General features: G+C 43.0%; 1 protein-coding gene across 1 annotated transcript in view; it reads left to right on the top strand.

Annotated features, from left to right (window-relative positions):
• LOC129852887 (metal transporter CNNM4-like) overlaps positions 1–353 on the top strand; it is a 52,370-nt gene extending 52,017 nt beyond the window's left edge. Inside the window, exon 7 of the mRNA XM_055918499.1 lies at positions 99–353. Within this exon, the coding sequence (XP_055774474.1) occupies positions 99–353 (255 nt within the window). The remainder of the gene's footprint in view (positions 1–98) is intronic.
• The last annotated feature ends 18,018 nt before the right edge of the window (positions 354–18,371 follow it).

Genomic DNA, 18,371 nt, shown 5'->3' with positions numbered 1-18,371 from the left:
CATTGTTCCTCTTCCTCTTTTCTGTCTTTCTCTCTCTCTCTCTCTCTCCATCCCTTTCTCCTTCCTTCTCCCTCCATCTCTCCCTCCCTTCCTCTCAGATCTCGCAGGCCCAGTACCAGAACGGTGTGATGTCGTCTCGTCTGGACTCCATCCCCCAGTCACCTGACTTCGGCCAGCCTCGACTGGAGGGTACCACGTCCCCCGTTTTGACCACCACTCCCGGCAAACTGTCCTCCGGCACTCCCAACCCAACTCCCACCCCGGAGACCACCTCCCCTTTGGCCGACGAGACCACCTCACTCCTCAACGAGGAGGACTGTCTGCACCACAACCTGTCAGAGAGCAGCATATGACACACACACACAACAGTACACATACCTATATATGTGCGTATACACACAACCAAGGACTGAGGAGACTGAGTGTGGGCGAGAAAATCCATACACACACACACACCCTGATGTTGAACAGCAGGGTCCAGAGAGACAGAGCAGGCCACACACATTCTGTACAAGTAACTGAAACAGTAATGAAACACTTGAGTAAATGGGATATATAGGTGTAGATCCTGAGTTAAATAAGCAATTAAAATCCCATCAAGCTTAGGGTCATGTATAAAAATGCTGGGCAGGCCATTATTTTGTCTACCATGACTATGGTAGGTGACAATCCCCCATCCACAGGGCACGAGTTGTCACTGAATTATTTGCTTAGCATGAAAACGATGTAAACCATATGCCATGGCCGTCTCAGTCACCAGATCTTAACCCAATTGAACACTTTTGTGAAATTCTGAAGCGATGCCTGAGACTGCGTTTTCCACTACCATCAATGCTAAATGATGGGATTTCTTGTAGAAGAATGGTCTCGCATCCCACCAACAGAGTTCCAGACACATGTAGACTCTAAGTGGTTCTGGCTCGTGGTGGCCAAACGCCCTATTAAGCCACTTTGTTAGGGTTTCCTTTACTTTGGCAGTTACGTTTATGTACATATGCAAAAACACACAGACATATACACACCCTAACTGGAAAAAAATTGAGTTGTTTCAACTAATTATAATTAAGAAACTGGTTCCACACTTTTTTTGTTTACTCAACTATTCGATCAAAGTGTTACCTGAACTTACAATTTTTAGTTGAACCAAACTTGGCTTCAACTTGAGAACTTTCAGTCAACTTAAAATGTTGTGGAACTAGTTACACACAGACAGTGCTTTTGACATTCAATAATTTCAACGTACATGTACACATAGTACATGATAATTCAATAATTTCAACGTACACATAGTACATGATCATTTATACAGTAATTATTATTCAACATGTCCTCACAACCTCTTGGTTCAAGGCATACTGAGCTTCCTGCTGCACCACCATGTCTGTGTCAATGACTGATTTCAGCTGTATTGCTACACTTTGCACTTCAAAGTAAATATCAGATCTGTTAAAAGTATAGTTGGATTAACTGATAATGGATACAGACATGGTGGCATAGCAGAACGATCGGCATGCCGTGAACCAAAAGGTGAGGATATGTTGCATAATCACTGTATAAATGACCATGCACAAAGTAATAATGTACACTGAGTGTACAAACATTAGGAACACCTTCCTAATATTGAGTTTTACCCCCTTTTGACCTCAGAAAAGCCTCAATTTGTCAGGGCATGGACTCTACAAGGTGTTTGTATTTGTATTTATTATGGATCCCCATTAGCTGCTGCCAAGGCAAAATTAAGGCAGTTATACAATTTTGTATAAAAATACATTCATTATAGAATTCACAACACACTCAGTATGTGCCCTCAGGCCCATACTCCACTGTCATATATCTACAATGCAAAATCCATGTGTACGTGTTTGTATAGTGCGTATGTTATCATGTGTTTGTATGCATGTATCTGTGCCTATGTTCGTGTTACTTCACAGTCCCCGCTGTTCCATAATGTGTATTTTTACCTGCTTTTTAAATCTGATTCTACTGCTTGCATCAGTTACCTTATGTGGAATAGAGTTCCATGTAGTACTGTGCGCCTCCCATAGTCTGTTCTGGACTTGGGGACTATGAAGAGACCTCTGGTGGCATGTCTTGTGGGGTATGCATGTGTGTCCGAGCTGTGTGCTAGTATTTTAAACAGATAGCTCGGTACCTTCAGCTTGTCAACACCTCCTACAAAAACAAGTAATGAGGAAGTCAATCTCTCTTCCACTTTAAGCTGTGAGAGATTGACATGCATGTCATTAATGTTAGCTCTCCGTACACTTTTAAGGGCCAGCCGTGCTGCCCTGTTCTGAGCCAACTGAAATCCCTTTTTGTGGCACCTGACCACACGACTGAACAGTAGTCCAGGTGTGACAAAACCAGGGCCTGTAGGACCTGCCTTGTTGATAGTGTTGTTGAGAAGGCAGAGCAGTGCTTTATCATGGACAGACTTCTCCCCATTTTAGCTACTGTTGTATCAATATGTTTTGACCATGACAGTTTACAATACAGGGTAACTCCAAGCAGTTTAGTCGCCTGAACTTGCTCAATTTCCACATTATTCATTACGAGATGTAGTTGAGGTTAAGGGTTTAGTGAATGATTTGTCCCAAATAGAATGCTTTTAGTTTAAGAAATATTTAGGACTGACTTATTCCCTGCTAGCCATGCCGAAAATAACTGCAGCTTTTTGTTAAGTGTTTCAGTCTTTTCAGTTGCTGTAGTAGCTGACGTATATAGTGTTGAGTCATCCGCATACATAGACACACTGGCCTTACTCAAAGCCAGTGGCATGTCGTTAGTAAAGATTGAAAAAAGCAAGGGGCCTAAACAGCTACCCTGGGGAATTCCTGCTTTTACCTGGACTATGTTTGAGAGGCTTCCATTAAAGAACACCCTGTGTGTTCTATTAGACAAGTAACTCTTTATCCACATTTTAGCAGGGTGTGTGAAGCCCTAACACAAGTTTGCCCAGCATCAGACTATCATCGATAATGTCAAAAGCTGCACTGAAGTCTAACAAGACAGCCCCCACAATCATCAATTTCTTTCAGCCAATCATCAGTCAAGAGACTGATTGGTCGGCTACTTAAGCCAGTAAAGGGGGCTTTGCTATTCTTGGGTAGCAGAATGACTTTAGCTTCCCTCCAGGCCTGAGGGCACACACTTTCTTGTAGGCTTAAATTGAAGATGTGGAAAATAGGAGTGGCAATACTTGACCCGATTCAAGAAACTAGGCATATGTCGCAAGTCACGACTTCATTGGAAAGCCGTTTGAATGTAAAAATAAGATAGTTTAGCGTCATATTTTCATATATTATAAATGTCTAATTTTGACAAAGTGGTTTTAATTCAAGCTAAAGTGTACTGTTAGCTAGCTAGCTGACGTTAGCTGGCTGGCTCCCTAGCTGACGTCATTATTTGTTTCCCAGAGCGTTTGCTTTTCTAGTTAGTCTAATGTTAGCTAGCTAACATTGGACCTGGTTGGTTAGTTCCCAGCACTGTGTCTAGGCTGAACAATAGAACGAGTCAAAATTCACCCAAGGCTGAAAAATGGCAAAAGAACGTTGGTTAAGCTGGAACACTAGTGCAAACCCATAGAAAATTAATGGAATCGAACATTCACAGAGCCTGTTTTGACTAGAATTACATTTAGCCTAAATGGCACCAAAAAATGTATCCCTTTTTATTTGACCACTACAATCTGTTCTTAGGACGAAACTAAAAAATAAATTGTGTAGAAAGTAAACATCCGAACCTCGATGATGCCAAGTGTGCTTATGTCTGCATAATGAGAAAGTAGGAAAAAAATGGCAACTTCTGACTATTTCTGTTCTAGTGTTTGATGGCAACGGAATACGTGTCCGACTTGAAAAAAATCTAAATATACACATTGCGAGATATTTGGCAAAATATACCAGCGTGCTTCTCTATAGGCAAACAATGGGGGGAGCTCAGCATTCCAAGGGCAGAAGGTATTTAGTGGCCTTTGATGACAACAGAATGTCATGTGTCCAGCCTACTGAGGCAATGTTGCCACTTTGCTTATTGTTGTTTAGCTAGCTAACTGTAATGACCTGACAAGATCATAAAGGAACAATTGTCCAGACAGAGGGTTGAGTTTACGAATTGATGGTTTATTAACCCATCTTTACACAGGCTACTGTTTGGCCGTAGCCCACGCCAAATAAACAAAATAAACAAGCCAACCGTGACCTTCTCTTGTGAAGTCCAGACGTAAGAGAGAGAACAATGGCTAAACCTGGTCTTAACTTCCAATGCTCCATCCCCCTGCCCAACCCCCCTCCACGCCACTCCGCCAAACACCAGGATGCCCGGCATCAGAACATTCCAGGCATCCCCGTGATTGGCAGATAGCAGGTTGATTGACATGTCGGACCCCGCGAACACTGGTAAGTTCAACACAACCCACTAATAGCCTACCACATAACACACCGCTGTCTGTGAGGGTCGCTATATAACGTTAGCTGGCTGGCTCATTAGCTAACGCTATGTGACATGTGTGATCTTAAACGTTGTTTACCTAGCTAGGTTCATTGTTTACCTAGATAGCTAGCTATATGTCTTAAGCTAAAGTATACTGTTAGCTGGCTGGCTCCCTAGCGGACGTTATTATTCATTTCCCAGAACTGTTTGCTTTTCTAGTTAGAGCCTAATGTTTCCTGTCTCAGCCTCGTGCATTAACTGTATTTTATGTCTCTAGAATGCACATTCGCCTGGTTTGACAGTGGCGTTCACATTATTCACATTTAGCCTACCAGTTCATTGCAATTTTACCTGTGTTAGAGCGTGTATGCATTTTTTGTGTGCCATCGCCATATCCTTGTGTGCATGCGTCTGCACATGTGAGTGTGTGTGTTTTTTTGCTGACTCTAACACTACATTTTATGTGTGTGTGTTTCAGAGTTCCGCTGTCCGTCACACATCAGTGGTTTGAACAGGACAGCATCTCTGAGCGCAGAAGATAGTACAGAGTCTCTGTCTGTCAGCGGCAGCAATAGCCAGCTCAATAATCAGTTCACTATCCCCTTACCAACATACACCCCCGACTTTTACGTACGAGCTCTCACAGACCTGCAATTTGTCAAGGTAAGGAGGACCATCCGTCCATTGGAGAAATCTAACACAACAAGGTAGCTAAGGTGCAGAAAGTTAAGAAACTGATCTCTCCACATAATTATATCAAAGCAAACACCAAGCTTTAGAAATACAATACATTTGAAAGCATTCCCAGCCATAACCTACAATGATCATTGTTCCTCTTCCTCTTTTCTGTCTTTCTCTCTCTCTCTCTCTCTCCATCCCTTTCTCCTTCCTTCTCCCTCCATCTCTCCCTCCCTTCCTCTCAGATCTCGCAGGCCCAGTACCAGAACGGTGTGATGTCGTCTCGTCTGGACTCCATCCCCCAGTCACCTGACTTCGGCCAGCCTCGACTGGAGGGTACCACGTCCCCCGTTTTGACCACCACTCCCGGCAAACTGTCCTCCGGCACTCCCAACCCAACTCCCACCCCGGAGACCACCTCCCCTTTGGCCGACGAGACCACCTCACTCCTCAACGAGGAGGACTGTCTGCACCACAACCTGTCAGAGAGCAGCATATGACACACACACACAACAGTACACATACCTATATATGTGCGTATACACACAACCAAGGACTGAGGAGACTGAGTGTGGGCGAGAAAATCCATACACACACACACACCCTGATGTTGAACAGCAGGGTCCAGAGAGACAGAGCAGGCCACACACATTCTGTACAAGTAACTGAAACAGTAATGAAACACTTGAGTAAATGGGATATATAGGTGTAGATCCTGAGTTAAATAAGCAATTAAAATCCCATCAAGCTTAGGGTCATGTATAAAAATGCTGGGCAGGCCATTATTTTGTCTACCATGACTATGGTAGGTGACAATCCCCCATCCACAGGGCACGAGTTGTCACTGAATTATTTGCTTAGCATGAAAACGATGTAAACCATATGCCATGGCCGTCTCAGTCACCAGATCTTAACCCAATTGAACACTTTTGTGAAATTCTGAAGCGATGCCTGAGACTGCGTTTTCCACTACCATCAATGCTAAATGATGGGATTTCTTGTAGAAGAATGGTCTCGCATCCCACCAACAGAGTTCCAGACACATGTAGACTCTAAGTGGTTCTGGCTCGTGGTGGCCAAACGCCCTATTAAGCCACTTTGTTAGGGTTTCCTTTACTTTGGCAGTTACGTTTATGTACATATGCAAAAACACACAGACATATACACACCCTAACTGGAAAAAAATTGAGTTGTTTCAACTAATTATAATTAAGAAACTGGTTCCACACTTTTTTTGTTTACTCAACTATTCGATCAAAGTGTTACCTGAACTTACAATTTTTGGCAGTGTTGGCACTTTGTTCATTGTTGTTCAACAAGCTAATATTAGCTGGCTGGCTCGTTAGCTAACATTACGTGACGTGTGTACATCCCCCGTTGAATATGTCCGGTGTCAGTAAACGTCTGCAAAAAAGTGTAATGAAATTGTTGCCAGCAGAGCTGGTTAGGCTGTTTTTAATGTTATCCAGAGGTAAACAAATCATCGGCCAGATCGTGAAGTCTGCGCTCTGAGAGCGAAACGAGACGGGTGGGGCTAAAGCTTAAGTAAAGCTGAACGATGCTGAACGGGTGTTGACAAATAAGAGCTTTTCACTAGATACCAAAACATTCAAAGGCGATTTTCTCAAAAGCAGAATTACTTTCCCATTATTCCTCAAATGCAGTGTATGACATACAATTTTGTAGCCCTGAGTCTGTACTTTTATCCAATGTAAAAAACACAATTTCGCAACATAAAGCCAAATCCAGGTGGTGAGTCACATATCGTCCTATATTATCCTCAGTAATTTTCCATCCAGATTGTCAGACGCCAGTGGCTTGTCATTGTTGATAGACAACAATATTTTTTTCTCCTCTTCCACACTGACTTTACAGAATTCAAAAGTACAATTCTTGTCTTTCATAATTTGGTCAGATATACTTGGATGTGTAGTGTCAGTGTTTGTTGCTGGCATATCATCCCTAAGTTTGTTTGTCTTGCCAATGAAAAACTCAAAGTAGTTGGCAATATCAGTGGGTTTTGTGATAAATGTGCTATCTGATTCAATGAATGATTGAGCTGAGTTGGCTTTTCCCCCCAAAATGTAATTTAAGGTGCTCCAAAGCTTTTTACTATCATTATTTATATAATTTATCTTTTTCATAGTAGTAGTTCATTTTTATTTAGCTCAATCAAGTGATTTCTTAATTTGTAGTACATTTGCCAATCAGTTGGGCTGCCAGACTTATTTGCCACACCTTTAGCCTAATCCCTCTCAACCATACAATTTTTTTTCAACTGTTCCACAAAGATGCTAGCCCATGTTGAAAGGTACTTCAATCTTTTGTCTTACCCATTCACCATCTGAATGGCATGCATACACAATCCATGTCAAGTCCCTACACTGGCTTCCTGTTAAGGCAAGGGCTGATTTCAAGGTTTTACTGCTAACCTACAAAGCATTACATGGGCTTGCTCCTACCTATCTTTACGATTTGGTCCTGCCGTACATACCTACAAGTACGCTACGGTCACAAGACGCAGAGCTCCATTTTTATGGAATGGTCTGCCTACCCATGTCTCAACTTTTAAGTCTTTACTGAAGACTCATCTCTTCAGTGGGTCATATGATTGAGTGTTTATTTATTTATTTTTATTTCACCTTTATTTAACCAGGTAGGCAAATTGAGAACACGTTCTCATTTACAATTGCGACCTGGCCAAGATAAAGCAAAGCAGTTCGACACATACAACAACACATAGTTACACATGGAGTAAAACAAACATACAGTCAATAATACAGTGAAAAATAAGTCTATATACAATGTGAGCAAGTGAGGTGAGATAAGGGAGGTGAAGGCAAACAAAATATATATATAAATAAATAAAAATATAAAAAGGCCATGGTGGCGAAGTAAATACAATATAGCAAGTAAAAAACACTGGAATGGTTGGTTTGCAGTGGAAGAAAGTGCAAAGTAGAGATAGAAATAATGGGATGCAAAGGAGCAAAATAAATAAATAAATACAGTAGGTAAAGAGGTAGTTGTTTGGGCTGAATTATAGATGGGCTATGTACAGGTGCAGTAATCTATATAGTCTGGCCCAGGAGTGTGAAGGTGAACGGAAAGGCTCTGGAGCAACGAACCACCCTTGCTGTCTCTGCCTGGCCGGTTCCCCTCTCTCCACTGGGCTTCTCTGCCTCTAACCCTATTACAAGGGCTGAGTCACTGACTTACTGGTGCTCTTTCATGCCGTCCCTAGGAGGGGTGCGTCACTTGAGTGGGTTGAGTCACTGACGTGATCTTCCTGTCTGGGTTGGCGCCCCCCCTTGGGTTGTGCCGTGGCAGAGATCTTTGTGGGCTATACTCGGCCTTGTCTCAGGATGGTAAGTTGTTGGTTGAAGATATCCCTCTAGTGGTGTGGGGCTGTGCTTTGGCAAAGTGGGTGGGGTTATATCCTTCCTATTTGGCCCTGTCTGGGGGTATCATTGGATGGGGCCACAGTGTCTCCTGACCCCTCCTGTCTCAGCCTCCAGTATTTATGCTGCAGTAGTTTATGTATCAGGGGAATAGGGTCAGTTTGTTATATCTGGAGTACTTCTGCTGTCTTATCCGGTGTCCTGTGTGAATTTAAGTATGCTCTCTCGAATTCTCTCTTTCTCTCTTTCTTTCTCTCTCTCGGAGGACCTGAGCCCTAGGACCATGCATTAGGACTACCTGGCATGATGACTCCATGCTGTCCCCAGTCCACATGGCCGTGCTGCTGCTCCAGTTTCAACTGTTCTGCCTGCGGCTATGGAACCCTGACCTGTTCACCGGACGTGCTATCATTAAGAGATACTCTTAATGATCGGCTATGAAAAGCCAACTGACATTTACTCCTGAGGTGCTGACTTGCTGCACCCTCGACAACTACTGTGATTATTATTATTTGACCATGCTGGTCATTTATGAACATTTGAACATCTTGGCCATGTTATGTTATAATCTCCACCCGGCACAGCCAGAAGAGGACTGGTCACCCCTCATTGCCTAGTTCCTCTCTAGGTTTCTTCCTAGGTTTTGGCCTTTCTAGGGAGTTTTTCCTAGCCACCGTGCTTCTACACCTGTGGCTGGTAGTGAGGGACATCGTCAGCTAGCCCCCAACCCCTAACCGTCTTCTCCAGCATGGCAATTTCCCCCCAAAATATGAATATTACTAACAGATTAATCTAATTTTGGCCAAGGGATCCATGGAATAATTTTCGAGGGTGTAATACAATACAATGTAATATTATTAATCTACAATATATGTTCTTAACACTGGGCAACATGGGCCTTGGAGCCTCACAGGGATAATGGTATCCAAAGTACTCCTTTTCGTAATCCCCAAAAATATTTCTGGGAACAAATGCACTGTAACAAAGTTCTCTGCCACATGACAAAATGTGTAGAATTGCAGGAATTGAACTCATACTGAAAAACTCTCCAATGCCAAGAGGCGGGCCTTTAAAATGTTCCTTCCCAGGGGCCGAGACATGGTTCGTCCGGCGATGCACTGCCGAAGTCCTAGTAAATGTCCTTGTATGCAATTTTTTGCAAGTTGTTTTCTAATTATAAGGGGTTCCCTGATGAATTAACTATCACAAAAGGGCTCCCCTTTCCCAAAAATGTGTACTACGCCCCCTTTTTTATACACGATGGGACTAAGCTAAAGACTAAGCTAAACATAACAGGTTATTTTGCATCAAGAAGTGGAGCATGGGAATCAGACAATATCAGATTTCACAAACAAATATCAATAGGTTTATACGTTTCATTCAAATACTCAAACAGACAATGGATAATGTGCTGCAACACTCACGGAGGGCGTGCCCAGGGAGAAGGAGAGCAGGTCTAGGTGGTATGGGCTACCAGCTCTCACAGTCTCACGTCATAATTAGATGTTCATCCATGTTGCTTACACGTCATATTTTTCAGTTGGTACCAACGTCATTTCAAAGTGTGTAAGGTTCATTTTAGGCATTAATTGCACATTTTTAACGTTAGTCATTAACTCAGAATGGTTCAGGTGGGTTGGTGTAGGCTTAAAACAAAAAAATGAAAAACAACTTTCTATCACTGAATTTGAACGTGCAACCTTTAGAATCAGATGCAGATGCTTACGTCCATCCACGTCCACAGAGAAGTAGATGATTACACCTGTAAAAACAGCCAGCTCATCTCCTTTCCGAGACCCCAACTTTCTTTTGGTTTTCCTGTTGGAATAAGGTCACGCCAATCATCATAATTTTATTACTTAGCAGCCTTTTTTCCCCGAGACTTAGCATGATACCCGACCAGGCAGGGCCTCAGGCAGTCTGTAGTTTCCATTCTGATGACCAGCCTGTTTTATTTATTCTAGGAGAAATTGCTTTTCTTTCTGATGTTTATTGTACGCGCAGCTAAATGTAAGTGCCAAAATCCTGATGTCTTGTTGTTTGGAGCTAAATAGTGTCTGTTGTAAATACAGTGCCTTCGGAAAGTATTCAGACCCCTTGACTGTTTACACATTTTGTTATGTTTTAGCCTCATTCTAAAATGTATTAAATAAATAACAAATCCTCAGCAATCTAAACACTATACCCCATAATGACAGGTTTTGAAAATAGGTTTTTAGAAATGTTTGCTAATTTATTAAATATCAAAAACAGAAATACCTTTTTACATAAGTATTCAGACCCTTCGCTATGAGACTCAAAATTTTGTTCAGGTGTATCCTGTTTCCATGTATCATCCTTGAGATGTTTATACAACTTGGTTGAAGTCCACCTGTGGTAAATTTAATTGTTTGAACAAGATTTGGAAAGGCACACACCTGTCTATATAAGGTCCCACAGTTGTCAGGGCAAAAACCAAGCCATGAAGTCAAAGGAATTGTCCGTAGAGGTCCGAGACAGGATTGTGTCAAGGCAGAGATCTGGGGAAGGGTACCAATGAACACAGTGGCCTCCATCATTCTTAAATGGAAGAAGTTTGGAACCACCAAGACTCTTCCTAGAGCTGGCCTCCCGGCCAAACTGAGCAATCTGGGGAGAAGGGCCTTGGTCTGGGAGGTGACCAAGAACCGCATGGCCACTCTGACAGAGCTCTAGAGTTCCTCTGTGGATATGGGAGAACCTTCTAGAAGGACAACCATCTCTGCCGCACTTCACCAATCAGGCCTTTATGTTCGAGGGGCCAGACGGAAGCCAGTCATTAGTAATCAGGCACAGGACGGGATACGTTATCAGAGTCGGTACAGCCACCCGGTTTCTTCATGCATCGCGCCGACCGAAACAAACATCTCTCTGGAAAGAAGAAGGGTGGGGGTGTATGCCTTATGATTAATGAGTCGTGGTGTGATCATAACAACATACAGAAACTCAAGTAAATTTGTTCACCTGACCTAGAATTCCTAACAATCAAATGCCGACCGCATTATCTACCAAGAGAATTTTCTTTGTTTATAATCACAGCCATGTTTATCCCCCCCAAGCAGACACCTCGACGGCCCTGAAATAACTTCATTGGACTCTATGTAAACTGCAAACCACATATCCTGAGACTGCATTTATTGTAGCTGGGGATTTTAACAAGGCTCATCTGAAAACAAGGCTCCCTAAATTTTATCAGCATATCGAATGCGCGACCCGGGCTTGCAAAATTCTGGATCATTGCTACTCTAACTTGCACGACGCATACAAAGCCCTCCCTCGACCTCCTTTCGGCAAATCTGACAACAACTCCATTATGTTGCTTCCTGCCTATAAACAGGAAACGCCCGTGCTCAGGTCAGTTCAACGCTGGTCCGACCAATCTGATTCCACTTTTCAAGATTGATTTGATCACGTGGACTGGGATATGTTCCGGATTACCTCAGACAACAACATAAGCTGATTCGGTGAGCGAGTTTATTAGCAAGTGCATCGGTGATGTTGTACCCACGGTGACAATTAAAACGTTTGCATTAACATCTGCTAACCATGTGTATGTGACCAATAAACTTTGATTTGATTTGATTTGACAGCCCGCTTGTAGTTTGCCAAAAGGCACCTAAAGACTCTCAGACCATGAGAAAGAAGATTCTCTGGTCTGATGAAATCAAGATTGAACTCTTTGGCCTGAATGCCAAGCGTCACATCTGGAGGAAACCTGGCACCATCCCTACGGTGAAGCAAGGTGGTGGCAGCATCATGCTGTGGGGATGTTTTTTATCGTCAAGGACTGGGAGACTAGTCAGGATCGAGGCAAAGATGAACGGAGCAAAGTACAGAGAGACCCTTGATGAAAACCTGCTACAAAGCACCCAGACGTGGGCGAAGGTTAACCTTCCAACAGGACAACAACCCTAAGCACACAGCCAAGACAACGCAGGAGTAGCTAAGGGACAAATCTCTGAATGAGGCCGGGCTTGAACCCATTAGCTGTGCAGCAACGCCTCCCCATCCAACCTGACAGAGCTTGAGAGGATCTTCAGAGAGGAATGGGAGAAACTCCCCAAATACAGGTGTGTCAAGCTTGTAGCGTCATACGCAAGAAGACTCGAGGCTGTAATCGCTGCCAAAGGTGCTTCAACAAAGTACTGAGTAAAGGGTCTGAATACTTACGTAAATGTAATAGTTCCGTTTTGTTTATACATTTGTAAAAATAAAAAAAATAAAAAGTTTTTGCTTTGTCATTATGGGGTATGGTGTAGATCAGGGGTGTCAAACTCATTCCACGGAGGGCCTTGTGTCTGCAGGTTTTTGGTCTTTCCTTTCAATAAAGCCCTAGACAACCAGGTGTGGGGAGTTCCTAACTAATTAGTGATGTTAATTCATCAATCAAGTACAAGGGTGGAGCGAAAACCCGCAGACACTCGGCCCTCCATGGAATGAGTTTGACACCTGTGGTGTAGATTGATGAGGGGGGTAAAGAATTTGATCAATTTTAGAATAAGGCTGTAATGTAACAAAATGTAGAAAAGGGGAAGGGGTCTGAATACTTCCCGAATGCACTGTATGTACCATTTGTGTTAAACTTGCTAGCTAGCTAGCGCTTGTTCTCCCGTTAGCATTAGCATTAACATTAGCATTGTCATCCAGAATGCATTACTTTTTAGTATGCTTATTAGCATTTGGTAGCATTTGTCTGTGGTGCCAGGCAATTTTTGGTTGTAGATCGCTCATGCTCATGATAATTTATCATGTGTATATATTTCTACATTGCTCTATTGTTTCTTTGTGCATCTAACATGTGTTTGGGTCCACATAGCCTGTTTAGTTTGTTGACATGCAAATAGTTATATTTTTCCCATACCCTAAGTTCTCCTATATTCTTTACAGAACCACAATTATTATAAGAGAGAGTGGTGGTGTATGTGTGTGTGTGGATCTTCATTAAACCCTTGAACTGAAACTACTGCTTCCTCATGTTCTGAACGGACACCCTGTTGTGGTTGCTACCAGCCTATAATCCAGCACCTACGTTTTTATCCCTTCTTATTGGTCCTTCGAATTCCTAAACAACCCATTCGAGCCGGATGCAGTAACAAGTTGTGGTCAACCGTCAGACTCGCCCCCCACATCGTCTGGTCGACTATGAGGTAAGCTACGAGATAAGGCAGACACCACACACAACAACACACCACTACAACGAGGGACAACAAGAACAGCAGCAGCTACCCTCCTGTACAAGATGAGAGAGAAACCAGTTCTTCTTCCAGAACAGTCTTAACGTGCCTGAAGCTGATAGAAGAGGAAACTGAGAAGTTGACACTGGAGATCCTGGAGCTATTGGAAGAGCTAAAGTCATCCGCTTCAATGGGTCCCCAACCGTTCAAGTCATTACCCAGGCTGACCTGCAACAGTGGAGATGGAGCATCACCTTCATCGGTTGCCAACTCACCAGCCCTCCATAGCAGGCGCACCTCAACTAGAGATTGTCATCATCAAAGTCAGCCTGAGCGGGCACAGCCGGTGACAACCAGAGAAGGTAAACTGCAGTCACAAAGGCAGCGCGATAAGTTAGAGCAGCTCATTGAAAACCTTGGGATCAGAGGGCTCTCCTTCTCAGACCAGTCATCATCATCGTCATCATCTACTCAGTCAACCCCTCGCCGTTGTGAGCCAACGCACCAGCGAGACCGGTCGTCTTCTCATTGCAGAAATTATAGCCCAATAGCGCCACCTAGAGGGCTGAATTCACAATGTCAGTCAAAACCTAACCATTGTGGTCAGCCTACACCTGATCGTCATCGTCAGCCTAAAACTGACCGTCGCCGCCGTGACTACTCACTGGACCGCTACGGTCAGCCTACACCTCATCGCCACCATCAGCTCACACCTGACTGTAGCCGCCGCGACTACTGACCTGACCGACGCCGCTGGGACTACTCACATGAGGAGTACGGTCAGCCTACGCCTGATTACCATTGTAAACCCTCAACTGATTGCCATTGTCAGCCCACGCCTGACTGTTGCTGCTATGATTACTAGCGTGACTGTTGTCTTCAGCCCTCACCTGACCGTTGCCACTGCGACTATTTGCCTGACCATCGCCGCTGGGCCTACTCACCTGGTCGTCATTGGCACTCACCTGTCCCCTACCGCACACCTTCTCCACCCAGCCGGGAGCGCGCCTACCATGGACCAACTCCTAACATCCCCAACTTCATCAATGAAGACCCAAGAGAGTTTACAAGACTGAACGTGGCCCTCGACAATGTGCTGCCGGTAAATGCAACAGAGTGTTTCAGATATTGGTGGCAAGAGCTTGTACGAACAACTCTTTGAGAGATCTACCTTGGGAGCTACACTGCTTGGAGTCCTTCTCCAATTCCGGAACTCTTTGGCCATCAGCAGTGACATAAAGGGGATGTTCCATCAAGTCTGCCTGCTACCCGAAGATCAGCCTCTTCTCCGGTTTCTGTGGCGAGACCTAATCCGTGATGATTTCCCTGACGGCTATGAGTGGCAGGTTCTTCACTTTGGGACAACATGTAGCTCCTGCCGCGCCTCGTTTGCCCTTCAGAAGCATGTGTTCGACCACAGCAACCAAGAAGAAGATGTGCGATTCTGTGTAGAACGCTGTTTCTATGTAGACAACTGTATACATAGACAACTTATTCTTTTTATAGTAACGTGGGTCCCTGAAGCCTCGTTGTGTTTGTGTGGGTCTTTACAAAGCCTCCCTTCTGTGGATGAGAGTCTTGGTCGGAGAGCAGTGAGCTGTTGTTTACCCAGGATGGTGTGGAACCCCAAGAGAGCGCCCTTGGATTACGATGGCAATGTCTGTCTGATTCCAGAAAATGATGTCATGGCTTTAGAAGATTCTGATAGGCTAATTGACATCATTTGAGTCAACTGGAGGTGTACCTGTGGATGTATTTCAAGGCCGACCTTCAAACTCAGTGCCTCTTTGCTTGACATCATGGGAAAATCAAAAGAAATCTGCCAAGACCTCAGAAAGAAAATTGTAGACCTCCACAAGTCTGGTTCATCCTTGGGAGCAATTTCCAAATGCCTGAAGGTACCACGTTCATCTGTACAAACAATAGTACGCAAGTATAAACAGCATGGGACCACGCAGGCATCATACCACTCAGGAAGGAGACGCGTTCTGTCTCCTAGAGATTAATGTACTTTGGTGCAATAAGTGCAAATCAATCCCAGAACAAGAGCAAAGGACCCTGTGAAGATGCTGGAGGAAACAGGTACAAAAGTGGTCCCGTGTGGCTCTGTTGGTAGAGCATGGCGCTTGCAACGCCAGGGTTGTGGGTTCGATTCCCACGGGGGGCCAGTACAAAAAAAAGTATGAATGTATGTACTTGTAAGTCGCTCTGGATAAGAGCGTCTGCTAAAATGACTTAAATGTAAATGTAAAAGTATCTATATCCACAGTAAAACGAGTCCTATCTCGACATAACCTGAAAGGCCGCTCAGCAAGGAAGAAGCTACTGCTCCAAAACTGTCATAAAAAGCCAGACTACGCTTTGCAACTGCACATGGGGACAAAGATCGTACTTTTTGGAGAAATGTCCTCTGGTCTGATGAAACAAAAATAGAACTGTTTGGCCATAATGACCATCGTTATGTTTGGAGGAAAAAGGGGGAGGCTTGCAAGCTGAAGAACACCATCCCAACCGTGAAGCACGGGGGTGGCAGCATCATGTTGTGCGGGTGCTTTGCTCCAGGAGGGACTGGTGCACTTCACAAAATAGATGGCATCATGAGGGAGGAAAATTATATGGAGATATTGAAGCAACATCTCAAGACATCAGTCAGGTAGTTAAAGCTTAGTTGCAAATGGGTCTTCCAAATGGACAATGACCCCAAGCATACTTCCACAGTTGTGGCAAAATGGCTTAAGGACAACCAAGTCAAGGTATTGGAGTGGCCATCACAAAGTCCTGACCTCAATCCTATAGAAAATGTGTGGGCAGAACTGAAAAAGTGTGTGCGAGCAAGGAGGCCTACAAACCTGACTCAGTTACACCAGCTCTGTCAGGAGGAATGGGCCAAAATTCACCCAACTTATTGTGGGAAGCTTGTGGAAGGCTACCCAAAACGTGTTTAAACAATTTAAAGGCAATGCTGCCAAATACACTCAATTAGTATGTAAACTTCTGACCCACTGGGAATGTGATGAAAGAAATAAAATCTGAAATAAATCATTCTCTCTACTATTATTCTGACATTTCACATTCTTAAAATAAAGTGGTGATCCTAACTGGCCTAAAACGGGGAATTTTTTACAAGGATTAAATGTCAGGAATTGTGAAAAACTAAGTTTAAATGTATTTGGCTAAGGTGTATGTACACTTCCGACTTCAACTGTATTTAAGCCAGTCAAATAAAAAATACATTCTATTTTATTTCAAACATGAATGAGGTGGCATTGTGTGACAATAAATTGTGATATTTTAGTTTTTGTGGTCAGAAATGGCGTAGGCCTAAACCTATACCATGAGTGTGGATCTGGAAGTGAATTTCAAAGATTTTAAAAGCAGAAGTGGGGGGTGTCAAATATCATCTTGAGAAATCCTCGACAGCTTTCTAAACATGTTGAGTCACTGGGAAATCCGTTGGTAAACCGGTTTTGTGAGATCCATAACCACAAAGACACAGTCTGTGTCTGGAAAGTAACCCAATTCTCTATATAGTTCACTACTTTAGACCAGGGTCCATATTTTACTTATCTGGTCAAAAGTAGTCTACTATATAGGGAATAGGGAGCAATTTCAGACACATGCCAGATAGTTATACCTTGGTAGGTTTCCGTGAATTAGTCAACATTCCAAGCCCATAGGTTTCATACAGCCTACAGGGGTGATAAGGATCGATATACTGTTACACAACTTTCTTCGTTATGTTCAACGGTTATTCTATACAGGTGAAACGTTAGTGACCCAAACACAATACATTAGAAGAATACTCGTTTTGTGGCATATTAGTGAACCTATTGACCAGATTGAGCAAGTTTCCATAGGGAGTTCAGATATTATACAAAAAATCCTGATATTTTAGTGAATTTGGGAGATTCACCCAATGGGTTCTAACAATGACTGGCAAAGATAGGCTAATATGGTAGTAGGTAGCTGGACACAGTCCAAGATTTTGTCTGTCTGTTGTCCTGGCAGATTGTGGTCTATGTTCTAACCTCTCGTGACAATTACAGTACTTCAGGAAGTGGGGAAATAGTAGAGGAAGTCCCTTGTTACTTCACAATGTGATGAGCCGGGATTGAGGAATTTACTCACATCTGAAAATTCATTAAATTTAAGCATGCCTGACATAATCAGAAATGACAAGATTAGGAAATTATAGAATAGAACAAAAACGTATATTATTTCACATGAGGGAACCACAGGATTACTCTCCATTTATTTTTATGACCTCAGACAACTTTGGAAATGCTTGAAGTTTAGTTTCCTAGGCCTTTAGGAAGATGTATTTAAACATACAGTAAATATTGTATTCGTATTTACATATACAATACATTTTTTGTCATTTAGCAGAGGCTTCTATCCAGAGCTACATGTATTTACAGTCAGTCAGTGCATGTAACTAAATTGAGTAGGGAAAAACAACATATGATACCACAGTCATTTCAACTATAGACCATTCTTTGCACTTTAACCGTAATGTATGAAAAGTATTTTACAAGTAAAATTATAATGTAAGGTAGTATTATAATACGTTTTATTATAAAGTCAGGTGTAAAGTTGCTTAATCTGACTCATCTTACTTAGTGTTGACATGAACAATGTTTTATCTTCTATTCATTTAGTTATATTGAGA

Source organism: Salvelinus fontinalis, chromosome 4 (genome assembly GCF_029448725.1).
Source record: "Salvelinus fontinalis isolate EN_2023a chromosome 4, ASM2944872v1, whole genome shotgun sequence".
Classification (NCBI taxonomy): Eukaryota; Metazoa; Chordata; class Actinopteri; order Salmoniformes; family Salmonidae; genus Salvelinus; species Salvelinus fontinalis.
Note: the sequence above shows the minus strand (reverse complement) of the source record. Positions and strands in the feature narration are given on the sequence as shown.